Raw genomic sequence first — 15,498 nt, 5'->3', positions numbered from 1 at the left:
ATGACATGATCTGGAGGATTACTACTGCTATTTACTTAATTAAAGAGCTGAAGGATCTAAGACAAGCATCAGGTGTCAGCTTCATGATTGAGCTGGTGTATTCATTAGCTCAAGCTAGTAGCATGACCACCGAAGCGAAACTTCACCAGCGCAGCCACTAAGGTGTAGTCGAGATGAGAGAGTTTGAGTGGAAGAAGATGAAGATATAGCAGTGATTGTTTGGGATGAGATTGGATGGAGACCATCAAGTGAAGGTTGCGCTGGACAAAGTTTTAGAAATCAAGGCCCCGCCTTGCCTAGGCAAAGCTGGAAGATGATGAAAAGCTTGGCATGGAATAGGAGGTCTGGGGGTGGTGGGTGTTGTGCTGTCGGAGATGGTGCCGGAAGAGGGCGAGGAAGAAGAGCCATGGGCTTCCATGGCGGCGCTGGAGGGTGCCACCACGGAGGCTAGAGCTAGGCTTTCCACCCGGCAGTCTTCTAAGTGTTGGCATAGACATTAAAAGAAATCATAAGTATTATACTTGTATAGCAAATACAGCTACAACTCCAAACATAAACGAATGCACATTAGTGTATTATTAGCATGAGCCATACTTGATTGTCACCAGTAGTACTTCTTACATTGACCAACACTGCAGTGATAAATAGAAGAATGGTACCACAATCACCATGATCCCCGTGTCCTTTGCTTCTACCAGTCTCAGGCCGCTTTTGTCCTTTCTACAAGGTCCATGAGAACAGAGGGGCAGCTCCTCTGTAAATGTTTGAAACCGCCATTTTCCAAGACGACTTTCATATTGTTCGGAGAGATGAGGAAGTCGATGCATGCCGCCTTGAGCCGCTGGGAGTGGTGCTGCTCGCTAACACCAGCGTGGTTATCGCTGTGCTTGTGGAAACACTTTCACACAGAATGTCCTCGCAGACCATCTTCAGCCTCTCCATCTTGTACCTATCCGCTGCTTCAAGCAATCCATGCGCCATTGCTGTCGCGGCACCATCACCCTTGTCCATCTCATCAGGCAATGCATTGGTGTATATGTAGTGGAGCAAAGCCTTGAACACTTTTGCCTCCATGTCGTCGATCCTTATGGTGGCCATGGGCGTCTTCTTCTTCTTCTCCCTTTCCGACATGCCAAGGAGCTCTGCTTCTGCTGCTGCCTTCAAGATTGGAGACCGGGCAGCCAGCACCCATCGATGGGCGACGATTGTCTCGCCGCCCACATGGAAGGCCACATCTGCCCCCTCCTTCCACAGGAGATCGGTGAAATCACGATCCTCTGTTTCCCTGGCGCGCAGCTCTGTGACAGTGATGTCGCACCTGAGAGTGAAAGCAGTCGTCCTTGAGGCAACCTGAGTTCTCTAATTCCGACCTTGTGATGAATTTGTACCAGCCCCACTCTCCTTGAGGGGTTGTGAAACTTCTATCGAAGGTGAAGGTATATGATGGCACAGGCTTCCCAGCCCGGTCCAGTAAACCGAGCACACATTGAGCTGAGATGCCCTTGTCAGGCTTGAACGGCAAGTCCATGCTAACACTGGCAAGCTGAATGAAGACAGATATGCAATTGGCATTATCTGAACCTTGGCCGTTGGGGTAGTACTTGATGCGCCAGGCGTGGCCTCCAACATGGAAAGTGCAGGATTTGATGTCGCTACTATTGGTGACCACCTTGGTTTGCGAGTGCCCGTCGATCTTGAGCAAGTGGTGCCCGCTCACCGCCCTGGCGATGATGGCGTGACGACATCTTAGATGCACTAAGTCTGCACGGTTGCCGACGGTTTGACGGCTAGTAATAGTAGATTATTATGGCTAGCTCAGAGAGGGGGAGCATATGGGAATAACAATGGGATGGAAATTGCAGCTGTGGCTGCAGCAATGACAATCCATGGTGCGAATATATACAAGCAAAATTAGGTAATGAATGAATATATTTTATGGATCCTCCAGTTGAAGGAAGGTAATATGTTCTGATAAGACTTGCAAGCTTCTATGATGGATCCTTTGCTTTGCTTTGATTAAGCACGTAATATGTTTGGATAAGACTTGCAAATTTCTTCTTCTTTTTTTTCTGAAAAGGAGGGTAGACCCAGACTTGCAAATTTTTATGACAGATCCTTCGCTTTGCTTTGATTAAGCACATCCAGTCCCATAGCTGATATGAGGTTGCGTGCCGTAGTGCGTGGGTGGCCTGTGCTGAAGGTTTTGCGGGTTTAGGGTGTGCTTTGTTTGAACTGAAGTTCACCGCACTAAAAAATTGGCTAGCTTTTATTGAAGGTTTTACTTGCTCATGATTTGGCCAATGACAAGAAAAATGAGCTAGATAGCCAAAAGGGGGCATGGGCATGCCAATTTTTTTGGCAACCATCCAAACAAGGATAATTTTTTTGGTCATGACCAAAAATTGGTAAGATAATCTTTAGCCATAATTAATCCAAACACAATTGGCAAGCTAAGAATAGAACTGCGCAAACTAATGCTAGTTGCTTCCGGTCTTAATTGGCAAGCTACCAATATCAAAGTTTTCGGGCTTTAGCTTGTTCCTTCGATGGTACCTGCTTCCAGTTTTAATTGGCAAGCTACCAATATGAAAGTTTTTGGCCTTTAGCTTGTTCCCTTGATGGTAGCTGCTTCCAGACTTAATTAGCAAGCTAAGAATATCAAAGTTTTTGGGGCTTTCCCTTGATGGTAGTTGCTTCCAGCATCAATGCTATCAATATCATCACACAAACTAATTCAATCACTACTTCTATTTCACGCCCCCCTCCCCCCCCAAAAAAAACTAGCTCTATTTTGGAATATAGGGTCATTTAGACAGAGAACGGATTTTGTGCCCTTTTTTAAAAAGAAATAGAAAAGCATGCACGTTGATATTTTGAATTGTTTTACATGTACATTGTCCGATAGTGTGAATCTTCAAGACTTCAACTTCTGGCCCATAAATATGTCCTTTTGTGGGTTATACAGAAAAGAAAAAGAAACATGGGAGAGGACGGTCTAAACTAGAGCCCATAATTGTGCACAACCCTCAAAATGGACATATTTTTTGACCAAAATTTATAGGTTCATATTTCAATTTTTTTTTCTGAAAAGACCAGCTATGCTTTCATATTGACAAAAAGGACCACGTCCGCACCGTATTGACAAAACTACCATGGCGGTAGGTTGGGCAGCCGACACGTGGCACCTGCTGCCACAGCCGCACGGTGGCAGCTTGACGATAACACGTTTGCGTCAGTGCAACGGAACGGGCAGGGGTGCTGGTGGGCCCTACCGCCATCGGCAGCCCCTTTTTCGTGGCAGACGTAAACCTGGTTTGGAAAATTTTGTCAATTTCTTTTATAGGTATACATTGTGAGCATGAAACACGATACATGCATATCATAGTCCATGACAGAATGAGGAACACATTCAGAGGTAGGAACACACAAGCATGCAACACACACTGATCAGTAGGGTTCATAGAGAAGCACAAACATTGCAAACAATCACTACACAATCATCACTCCAGAGCTAGAGGCGCTGGAGGGCGCCACCATGGAGGCTAGAGCTAGGCTTTTCATCTGGCAGTCTTCTAAGTGTTGATATAACACATTAAAAGAAATCATAAGCATTATAATTGTATAGCAAATACAACTACAATTCCCAAACATAAACGAATGTACATCAGCATATTATTAGTATGGAGCATAGTTGATTGTCACCAGTAGTACTTCTTACATTGACCAACACAGCATTGACAAATAGAAATGGCCACCATGACCGTGATCATGGTATCCTTGCTTCTCCCAGTCTCAGCCTCTCAGGCCACTTTTGCCCTTTCTATGAGGTCCATCAGAACAGAGGGGCAGCTCCTCTGTAAATGCTTGAAACCGCCATTTTCCAAGACGACTTCCATATTCTTGGGAGAGAGTAGGAAGTTGATGCACGCCGCCTTGAGCCTCTGGCAGTGGTGCTGCTCCGCTGACACCAGCGTGGTTATCGCCGTGCTCGTGGAGACGCGTTTGCACAGCGTGTCCTCACAGATCAGCTTCAGCCTCTCCATCTTGTACCTATCCGCCGCTTCAAGTAATCGATGCGCCATTGCTGTCGCTGCCTCATCTCCCTTGTCTATCTCATCAGGCAATGCATCAATGTATATATAGTGGATCAAAGCCTTGAACACTTTTGCCTCCATGTCGTCAATCCTTACGGTGGCCGTGGGCGTCTTCTTCTCCCTTTCTGGCACGCCAAGGAGCTCTGCTTCGGCTGCTGCCTTCAAGATCGGAGACCGGGCAGCCAGCACCCATTGATGGGCGGCGATTGTCTCACCTCCCACATGGAAGGCCACATCTGCCCCCTCCTTCCACAGGAGATAGGCGAAATCGCAATCCTCTGTTTTCTCGGCACGCAGCTCCGTGACGGTGATGTCGCACCTGAGAGTGAAGCAATCGTCCTTGAGATAACCTGAGTTCTCTAGGGTCGTCCTTGAGGTGTACCAGACCAAGATCCCAGTGGTTGTGAAACTTCTATTGAAGGTGCTGGTATATGATGGCACTGGCTTCCCAGCCCTGTCCAGTAAACTGAGCGAGCCTTGAGCTGAGATGCCCTTGTCAGGCTTGACCGGCATGTCCCTGCTTACACTGACAAGCTGAATGAAGACATCTATGTAAGTGTCAGGACCCGAGGGCTCGCCATTGGGGTAATACTGGAGAAGCCAACTGTGGCCTCCGACCTTAAAAGTGCAGGATTTGATGCCTCTACCATGGGTGACCACCTTGGTTTGCGAGTACCCATCGATCTTGAGCAAATGGTGCCCGCTCACTGCTCTGGCGACGATGACGGAGGTAGAGCGTGACGACATCTTAGATATACTAACCTATGCGTCTGCACGGTTTGATGGCTAGTGATAGTAGGTTATTACGGCTAGCTCAGAGAAGGGGAGCCTATGAGAATACAATGTGTATGGAAACTGCGGCAGCGGTATATACAATCAAATTAGTCAATGGGTATGGATCTTGCGGTGGAAGGAGGGCAATATGTTTGGACAAGACTTGCAAGTTTCCATGACAGATCCTTTGCTTTGCTTCACTTCAATTAAGCACATCCTGGTATAACTTGCTGGCTGCTAATCCCAGAGCTGATACCGAGTTGCGTGCCGTGGGTTTAGGATGTCTTTCGTTCGGTTTGAGCTCAAGTTTACTGTAGCAGAAAAGTGTCTAGCTAAAATTTCTGTCAAGGTTTCACTTGCCCATTATTTGGCCAATGTTGGCAATAAGAATGAATAGCCAAAGGAGCATGTGCATGCCAAAAGAATTGGCAACCATCAAGACAAGAATCTAAGTTTCTGATCATCATGACAAAAGAAAGTTGTAGGGTACCCTTTGGCCATAATTAGTACAAGCATAATTGGCAAGCTAAGAATATCATTGCGCAAACTAATGCTAGCTGCTTCCAGTCTTAATTGACAGTCTAAGAATATCAAAGCTTTTGGGCTTTAGCTTCTTCCTTTGGTGCTAATCGCTTCCAGTCCTAATTGTCAAGTTAACAACATCAGAGTTTTTGGCTTTAACTTGTACCTTTGATGCTAGCTGCTTCTAGCCTTAATTGGCAAGCTATCGATATCTAAGTTTTTGGCTTATTCCTTCGATGCTAGCTGCTTCCAGTCTTAATTGGCAAGCTAAGAAAATCATTGCACAAACTAATGTAGTTACTAATTCTACATCGCAATATAGGGTCATTTAGACGGAGAACAACTTTTGTGTGCCCATCCCATTTATTTAAATTTTGAAAAATAGAAAAATGTTCATATTTTGAAAAATTTCGATTTTTACATGTACATCGCTTGATAAAGTGTGGATCTTCAAATTTTGGGCCACAAATATGTCCTTCAGTGGGATATACAGAAAAAAAACACGGGAGATAATTGTCTAAGAAACCATAAGTGTGAACAGCCTGGACATATTTTTTTGACCAAAATTTATAGATTCATACTTCATTTCAGCCCCACAATGTATCTACATTCTTTTTACAATCTTTCAAAGCCTCAATGTGCTTATCTTTTCACCTAGGTGCACATGACATCTTTTCCATTTAGACATGGCTGAGGTGTAGCATTGCAGACACTCAAACAGAGAACTCAAAGTGGAACCGGTTCCAGCAAAACGAAAGAAAGATTGTTGCACACAGTAGAAATACAAGTCTTTATTGCATAGCCAACACACAATGGTATAACAATCCCACACCGTATACAAATCACAGTCCATGATAGAATGAGGAAAACAATCAGAAGTAGTAACACACAAGCATGCAACACTCACAACACAATCATCACTCACTCCAGAGCAAGCAGGCTCATACTGGTCGGTGCCTGCAGTGGCTAACTTCAGGCATTGTGCTTGAAGACGGGATGATTCAGGTGTGCTGCGACGGCCTGCTTCACGGGGTCTGGGTTGCAGCTGCCGCTGAGCTCGAGCTCTTTCAGCCTTGGGAGATTGCCGATTCCGGAGATGAACTGCATGCTCTTGAAAGCCCAAGCTAGCTTCTCCAGCCTAGGTGCCGTTCCACTCTCGAAGATTATGTTGGTGATGTCGGAACACTCAATGGCGAGAAACTTGAGGCTTGGGAATTCTTCTTTCCCAAAAGTGATCTTCATTTCGCCGTAGGACATCTGTCGGAGCCTAAGGCAGCGCAAGCCACCGAGTTTGCCAAGGAGTCGTATGGCATGATCCTTGAGGGAGGTGTCGCGCAAGGTAATCTTGGCAAGTTGGTGGAGCTCTGTGATCCATGGAGGCAGCCCAACGCCTGTGAGGCCGCCGATGTACAGGCTCTGGAGAAACTCGGGAGGTGAAAATGGATTCTCTTGATCCATGCTGAATGTAAGAGGATCGGTCTCATCGACAGGATGTCCAATTCGGATTGACAAAGAACGAAGGCATCTGTGCAGCTTGCTGATTGCTTGGAGGAGATGCTTGAAGGAGCTGGCAACCTTCTTGCCATGGAGAACAACTCCTAGCTTCCGTACCTTGACTAGCTGCCCAACATCCATGAGCATCGACTCACTGCCACTCCCGGAGACCTGTACGTGTGACAGTATCTCCAGGTTCCCCCTCATGGCCCCGATTCCATGGGGCATCCGCGGCGTGGAAAATGATTCCTTGGAGTTGATGGTGTCCTTGACCGGGGAGAAGTCTGCATGGCCTGCGAGCAGATGCTTGAGCATCAGGAGCTTGGCAAAATCTGTGGGGAAGGCTTGTATCTTGGTTTGCCGAATGTCCAGCGTCTCTAGCTGCTGCAGCCTATGGATTTGCCTGGGCAGCACAGAAACATCAGTGTTCCTGAGGCTCAAGTACTTGAGCATGAACAACTTGCAGATGTTGTTCAGATGGCGCTTCTCCAAGCCTTTGCAGCCTTCTAGATCAAGCACCTTCAGCAGCAGCAGTTGAGAGGACGCGGGCAGTGATCCCAGGCACCTCTTGCTGTCACCAAGATGTGCATTGCAGATCATGGAGCCGACACTGATGACATTCTCTTCTTCTGCAACCTCAGTGATGAGGCGATGCACTGGAGGAGGCACTACACAAGTCTTGATCTTGCCTGCATCACTAATGTCAGCAGGGCAAATGAGACATCGGCTGACAAATGCACCGAAGCAGCGCTCGGCTGCCACTTCAGCTGAGCCATGATCACCTTCCACAGATATCAGGCCTTGGGCTGCCCATCTTCTCACTAGGGATGTCCTCCTGATGCTGTGATCTTGTGGAAGGAGAATACATAGGTGCAGGAAGCACATGTGGCACTCTTTAGGCATGTCACTGTAGGAAAACATGAGCATCCGCTTGAAGTTATAGCTGCTATCGTCGTCGCAAGGACGGCGGCATGCCTCTAAACACAGGCTTTCCTGCAGCTTCTCCAGCTCCTGTCTTGTCCTGTGGGGATTGGCATACAAGGCATGGAGGAACATCTTCATGGAAGCAACATCCGGGTCGCATCTCTTGAGAATGCTATGTATGACGCCCCGCACATCGCCATCATGAAAATTGCTAGCTACAAGGGCCACTGCTCTCTTGAAGAAGAAATCCACAAGGGAATAGGTTACCACTTTATCCGGAGAAGATGACTTGACAAGCCCATCATCCTTTGTGGTCACTGTTGTGAGGAGTTAGTTGCAAATAGTAAAGTGAGAAGGGTTAAAATGTAAATGTAGTTTGTATATACTGAGACAAAGAGGAATGAATCGGGAGATAAGGTTCTTCCAGAAATCCCTAGCTTCCCCCCTTAGCTTCCTGGCTAGAGAAGAGAAATCCACAAAATCCAACAACATGGTGTCAGAGCAGGTGCTGTAGCCGCCGCCGGCGACCAAGGGAATGGTGGCGCTCCTTGCTGTTGTCGAAGAGAGAATAGGAGTGCTTCTGGTGGTGGACTGGAGCGAATAGAAGAAGGAGCTGCGGCCAGGGTGTGAGGCGGTTCAGCGGGTTGGAGTTGAAGCTGGTGGCTGTGCGACCTGGGAGTGGTGCTCCTGCTTGTAGCCTTGTGCAGGCTGCTCGAAATCGAAAGCCTCGGCAAGGGTGTCGCCGGCAGAGAGCCAGCGCACGGATTGTGTACGGTTGGGGCAGCAGTTGGTGGAGAGCCACTGATTTGGAGGCGAGCAGAACTGTAGGTGTGGAAGCAGGCTGGAGGTGCCAAGCAGAGGTGTAGGAGAGTGTTCCCTGGAGGTGGTTGCGTGGTGTTGCTGGGCAAGATTTGTGTCCAGAAGGAGGCAGGAGCTGCTGTTGTGTTGCAACAGAGAAAGAAGCACCAAAGGTCACAAGTGTGCTTGGTCCTGAAGCAAGAGGATTTCTGGGCTGCTGAAGACCAGGTCAGAGCAGCACATCAAGGAGAGGTTTGCAACGATGGGTGACAAGGATGCCGCTCCATCGGGAGTCACGGCAGGGGAGCTTGCAGCGGTGTTGCAAGCCATGGATGAGAAATACAGATTGTTGTTCGAGGCTATGAGCAAGCAAGGAGGGAGTTCAAAACCAGAAGCAGAGGTCAAGGAGGAGGTTCATCCATTGCAGATGCCCCTGGTGAAGTTAGATGGGTCTGAAACCTATGCAAGTTGGGCAGAGCACGCAGAGACAATTCTTGTCTCAAGAAGTCTAGAGGGCTATATACATGGGGCAATTGAAAAACCAGCTGACGAGAACTCCAAGGAAGGCCAGAAGTGGAAGATGACCAACGCATTGGTGAGAGCATGGCTGCTGAGTTCAGTCTCACCTCAAATTGCTAAGCAGGTGGAAAGGATTAAGGAGGCGTCAGAAATTTGGCGGCTACTGAAAGGTACATATTCTGGAGTCGGTAATGAGATGCTTGCTTGTAAAATTCAGAAGGAGCTGCAGGGGTTGAGTCAGGGTGACAAATCAGTTGTGGATTATGTGTCCGAGTTGAAGAGATTGTGGAGTGAGATTGATTACTTTGATCCAATTGATATGGAGTGTGGCAAGTGTATTGAGAAATTTAACAAGTGGACGGAAAAGAGACGTGTGAGGGACTTCCTAAATGGACTTCATTCTAAGTATGAAAACAGGAGGGCTGCACTGTATGGTAGCGGAAAGCTTCCTACACTGGAGCAGGCAATATCAGCTATCATTAGTGAGGAAACCAGGTTGAAATTAGAGGCAGCCGGGTCAGTGATGCAAGGTATCATGCAGCGGCGATCAGCACTCTATGCAGCAGAGGGTGGAAATTATCAAAGGTCGGGATCAAATACAACTGAGAAGAAATGCTTCGAGTGCGGTCAGCCAGGACATTTGAAGTTTTCATGCCCTGAGTTAATGGGAGGCGGCAGAGGAAGAGGGCAGGACTGGCGTGGAAGAGGCTGTGGCCGTGGGCTTGAAGGACGAGGCTACCGTGGGCGAGGTACACGCCCTGCTGCTAAAGCAAACACGTCGGTGATCACTGAAAATACCACCCAAACTATGAGTGTTGAGATGACTGCTGAGGATTGGGAGAAGTGGTGTCAATTCAAGGGGCTTTCTCTAGGTGACAAGCCAACTGTTGAAGCGCCTACCTCTGCAGCCTTAGCAAATTTTGATGGTAACAACTCTCACACTGTGATAGATAAGTCCATTGATGCACCATGGTTATTAGATTCAGGTGCATCTAGACATATGGCTGGTTCCTACAGAAATTTTATTGACTATACTCCTGATTTAAATAAGCAAACCGTTAAATTAGCTGATGGCTCCTCCCAAACCATTATGGGATCAGGGACAATTATGTGTAGCACTGATATGTCTTTGTCATCTGTTTTGCATGTTCCCTCGTTCCCAATAAATCTGCTATCCATCAGTTGCATCACAAATGAACTTAATTGTGTTGCTATCTTCTTTCCATCATGGTGCTTGTTTCAGGAACTTGGGACTGGAAGAAGACTTGGGACGGGGATCATGCATGATGGACTGTATTATCTGGATAATAATGTGCCACCTGTGGTTGCAGCTGTTGCGTCCCTTACACCACTTGACGAATTCCTTCTTCACCACCGCAGGCTAGGACATATGTCTTTTGTCACCCTTGGTAGGCTTTATCCTGCTCTTTATAGTAAAGTTAACCAGGGGAGTCTAGTATGTGACGCTTGTCAATATGGTAAACAAACACGTAGCTCCTATACATCGTCTGATAATAGAAGTGACACACCACTTCAAGTTATACATTCTGATGTGTGGGGTCCTAGTGGAGTTCCATCTTTAAATGGATATCGCTCGTTTGTTACCTTTATTGACTGTTGTACTAGAGTGACTTGGGTTTATGTGTTGAAGAACAAGAACGATGTGTTTGAATGCTTTGTTGATTTTCATAATATGATCAGAACGCAATATAATGCTTTTGTGAAAACATTTCGCACTGATAATGGCACGGAGTATGTGAACAAGGAATTTGATGAGCACTTATCCAGTTTTGGGATTATTCATCACACAACTTGTCCAGGTACTTCAGAGCAGAATGGTTTGGCAGAAAGGAAGAATAGACATCTTCTGGAAATCACTCGTTGCATAATGATATCTATGAATGTTCCTAAGTTTTTGTGGGGTGAAGCTGTAATGACAGCTGCTTACTTGATGAATAGAATGCCATCCAGGGTACTTGGTTATAAAACACCGTTAGAGTGTCTAACGGGTGAAACAAAATATGTGGTTCCACCTAAGGTCTTTGGGTGTGTTTGTTTTGTGAAGGATTATAGACCATCTGTTGGCAAGCTAGATCCAAAGGCGTTAAAGTGTGTATTCGTGGGGTACTCTGGTAAGCAGAAGGGATATAAATGTTGGTGTCCATCTGAAAGGAGAATGTTTGTGAGTATGGATGTGGTATTTAGGGAGCAGGAACCATTCTATGGTGAACCGACGGATTTAACCGATGTCTTCCCTGATTTGTTTGCTAATGAAAATGAAAATTTAGATGCAGATTGTGAGACAGGGGGAGATAAGGAAGACGAAGATGATGCAACATCAAGAAAGATGATAATTGGGGTAATTCCAGTGGAAACAGAGCAAGAACGAAGACATGAGCAGCAGTATGATACATCAAGTGAAGCATTCCGGTGGCCAAAACCAAATGAGGAAAGGGAGATTCAGGTGTATACACGAAGACGTCGTATTGAGGAGGAAAGGATGCAAGTGTTGGAACCTGAGCCTGAGGCTTATGGGCAACATGGTGAGCAAGAGAAGGAGGCTGACCAACAAGATAATACTCAAGTTCAAACTAGTGATACTGGACCTTCCTTGGACAGTGGTAACATCTCTTCTCAATATGACGACCTTGATGTCCCAATAGCTTATAGAAAGCAACCACGAGCTAGTGCCAGAAAATTGCCCTCTAAATTGGATCCTTATAATGTCTCCAACTATGTCTCTTATGACATTGTTGGTCCTTCTTACAAGTCCTTTATTGCAGCGCTGGATTCTGCAGAACCCTTACCACGGGACTGGCAGGAGGCAAAATTAAACCCAAAATGGAGGGCAGCAATGCTTGAGGAGATGTCTGCTCTTGACAAGAATAATACATGGGTAATTACTCCACTTCCTTGTAACAAGAAAGTGGTAGGTTGCAAATGGGTGTTTACCATAAAACATACACCCGAAGGGAAAGTAGATAGATATAAGGCGAGACTTGTGGCGAAAGGTTATAGCCAGACATATGGGGTGGACTATGATGAAACCTTCGCCCCAGTTGCAAAGATGAACACCATCAGAGCTTTAATCTCGGTGGCAGCAAATAACAATTGGAAGTTGTTTCAGCTAGATGTGAAGAATGCATTTCTTCATGGAGATTTGAAAGAAGAAGTTTATATGGAGATTCCACCAGGGTTCAGTGGGCCTGAGACAATGGGTAAAGTGTGTAGATTGAAGAAATCACTTTATGGACTTAAACAGTCACCAAGGGCTTGGTTTGGGAGATTTCGCAAGGAAGTCTGCACTTTGGGTTTTCGACAAAGCAATGCTGACCATACCCTTTTCTTTAAGCACCACGAAAATAAAACTGTCGTATTGGTCGTATATGTTGATGACATTGTGATCACAGGGAATGATGATGTGGAGATAAAGAACTTGAAGAAAATGTTGGCGAAGTCATTTGAAGTCAAAGACCTTGGCTTCCTCCACTTCTTCCTGGGAATAGAAGTAGCTTATGGAGCTCAAGGTATCTATATCTCTCAAAGGAAATATGTGCTTGATCTTCTCGCTGAAACTAGGATGCTTGAAAGTAAACCAGCTGCCACACCAATTGAGCCAAACCTGCGTATTACAGCCAATTCAGGAGAACCTGTTGATAGGGGGAGATACCAGAGACTTGTGGGACGTTTAATCTATCTATCCCATACTAGACCAGACATTGCATATGCTGTAAGCCTCGTGAGTAAATATATGCATGATCCTCGATCAGGTCATCTAGATGCAGTAAATAGAATTCTGCGGTATCTCAAAGGTTGTCCTGGAAAAGGAATTCTCCTTTCCAACCATGGGCATCTAGAAGTTGAGGGATACACAGACGCTGATTGGGCTGGGTGCTTGGATGACAGGAGATCCACTTCAGGTTATTGCATCTTCTTGGGAGGAAATTTAGTCAGTTGGAGGAGTAAGAAGCAAAGTGTTGTCGCCAGATCCACGGCAGAAGCAGAGCTGCGATCCATGGCTTCAGGGCTATGTGAGTTGTTATGGCTTCGATTATTATTAACTGAACTTCGGTTGTTTAAAGGAGGACCACTCAGGCTCCATTGTGATAATCAAGCCGCAATCAACATTGTCAACAATCCGGTTCAGCATGATAGAACAAAACATATCGAAATTGATAGACATTTTATTAAGGAGAAACTTGATGAGGGAGTACTTCAAGTAGGTTTTGTTAAAACTGAAGACCAACTTGCGGATGTATTAACAAAGGGCGTGAGTGTTGTATCCTTCTTTAAGTTGTGTGGCAAGATGGGGCTCTTAGACATTTTCACCCCATCTTGAGGGGGAGTGTTGTGAGGAGTTAGTTGCAAATAGTAAAGTGAGAAGGGTTAAAATGTAAATGTAGTTTGTATATACTGAGACAAAGAGGAATGAATCGGGAGATAAGGTTCTTCCAGAAATCCCTAGCTTCCCCCCTTAGCTTCCTGGCTAGAGAAGAGAAATCCACAAAATCCAACAACAGTCACTATGATGGCGCTACCAGCAGGGAGGCTTATGAAGTTGAGAGCAATTCTGATCTGGTCCCACATGCCCGGGTAATCATCGAGGTCGTCGAGAACAATCAGGACCCTTCTGCCTTCCAAGCGGCCTCGGATGCTCCACAGGAGTTTCATGTTATCTGATGATGTGTCGTCCAGCACGTCCTGGTTTTGGTCAGGAAGGAGCTGGCAGAGCAGGTCATGGAATATCTGCCAGAGGATTGGAGGCCTCTGGATGGTGATCCATACCTTTACGTTGAAGCCGCCGGACACCGAAGGATCTTGGTACACTTGCTGAGCTAGACCGGTACCTTCTGCATCATCTGGTGCTAGAATGACATTGAGTTTGAACGGCCGCCCTCTGGCCTCGTCACCGTCTCCTTTCTTGCCCAGCCAGGCGGTCAGCTCTGCTGCACTTTCCTTCAGGATATTGGGCTCAGCATCGACCAGAGCTCGTCTGAAAGCACCTCTCTCGTCGTCGTCATCATCATAGTCTTCTGATTCTTGGACACTGCGGAGAGGCGGCCTTCTGCTGTCCATCGCCATGGTAGTAGAAGCTTTCATGATGGCAGGCGGTGGCGGCACGGCGATGCCGTACCTCAGCCGTCTCTCGCCGGCCTCTTGCACCCGGACCTTGAGCTCCCGGATACGCTTGGCGATGGTGCTGCGGCTGGGGATGGTGGCGCACCCTCCAAGGAACCATGGCATTTGCATGTAGCGCAGCAGCCCCGTTGCACGGCGGGGCGATGTGTGCCGGTAGAGGTTGATGCAGTCTCGGGAGTCGCTGGCGAGGTCCCTGACCTGCCTAACCCACACCTGGACCTCCTCGTCGCCGCCGCGCTGCCCACCACTGGGAGTCAGCTGCTGGGTCCTGGCAAGGTGGCGGAGGAAGCCGTTCATGACCTCCATCTCGTCCTGGATGAAGTTCGCGTCATCATTGGACGCCAGCAGCCAATGGTGGCTGTGTGTCGGTGCAGATGGCCGGCGAGATGTCGCCTGAGGATGAGCCGCCGGCTCGCCGGGAAGCTTCAGCCATCTCTCTCTCTACTGTATATGTGAGTCGAGATGTTTCTTTCTCAGTTTTGGCAGGAAACGAAATGGTGATGGACGGAAACAACAGATGAGGAGGAGAGCGTACCTGATGTGTGTTTCCTTGTTCGTTTCGTGTTGTAGAGGGGGTGCATATAGTCCTTGCAAAGCTAGTTTAGGGTGCATGTAGGAAAAGAGCCTGCACTGTGATTGTGCCAAGGGTCCTAGCTACCTCTTTTCGTTAGATTTTTGTTTAATTTCCTTGTTCGTTTCGTGTACAAGGATGCATATGTCTCTAGTTTCAGTGGCCTTTGCAAGCCAGGGTAGGGTGATAATAGTAATTACAAAGGGTCTATATTTAAATTTGGTTTTCCTTAAGAGCATCTCCAACATGCGCTCAACACGCGGCGTGCTAAAATAACATTTACAGCGCCGAAATAGCAACTTTTTGCGCGCGGCGAACAAAACCAAAAAGATCAAACACATAAAAAATAAATCAACAATACATAGTTCAGTTTTATTACAATTTAAACAAATAGTTACAACATCAAACATACAAATCACTAGTTTTGATTCCATGCCCACCACTTCTCGATTAGATCCTTCTGAAGATCATCATGTGTTTCGACATGTCGAATGGCATGATAGGAGGCAAGCCACCCTCTCAGCCCTCTGTCGCTCGACGTCCCAAGAGCTCATATTAGGAGTAGTCTAAATCTTGTCCACGCTCATTCTCGATGATCATGTTATGCATGATCACACAAGCGTTCATGATGTATTAAAGGATCTTTTGATCCCAAAATCTAGC

General features: G+C 46.7%; 1 protein-coding gene and 2 pseudogenes across 1 annotated transcript; all 3 read right to left on the bottom strand.

Moving 5' to 3' along the window:
- Positions 1 to 87: 87 nt before the first annotated feature.
- On the bottom strand, positions 88 to 1,798 carry LOC125507598 (annotated as a pseudogene).
- Positions 1,799 to 3,509: 1,711 nt separating this feature from the next.
- Positions 3,510 to 5,029, bottom strand: LOC125506436 (BTB/POZ and MATH domain-containing protein 2-like). Its single transcript, XM_048671252.1, has one exon. It carries the CDS (start codon positions 4,839 to 4,841, stop codon positions 3,801 to 3,803), a length of 1,041 nt encoding a protein of 346 aa, XP_048527209.1. The 5' UTR covers positions 4,842 to 5,029; the 3' UTR covers positions 3,510 to 3,800.
- A 1,220-nt stretch (positions 5,030 to 6,249) lies between these two features.
- LOC125511498 lies at positions 6,250 to 14,697 on the bottom strand (annotated as a pseudogene).
- Between the last annotated feature and the right edge of the window lie 801 nt (positions 14,698 to 15,498).

Source organism: Triticum urartu, chromosome 5, assembly GCF_003073215.2.
Source record: "Triticum urartu cultivar G1812 chromosome 5, Tu2.1, whole genome shotgun sequence".
NCBI classification, from domain to species: Eukaryota; Viridiplantae; Streptophyta; class Magnoliopsida; order Poales; family Poaceae; genus Triticum; species Triticum urartu.
Note: the sequence above shows the minus strand (reverse complement) of the source record. Positions and strands in the feature narration are given on the sequence as shown.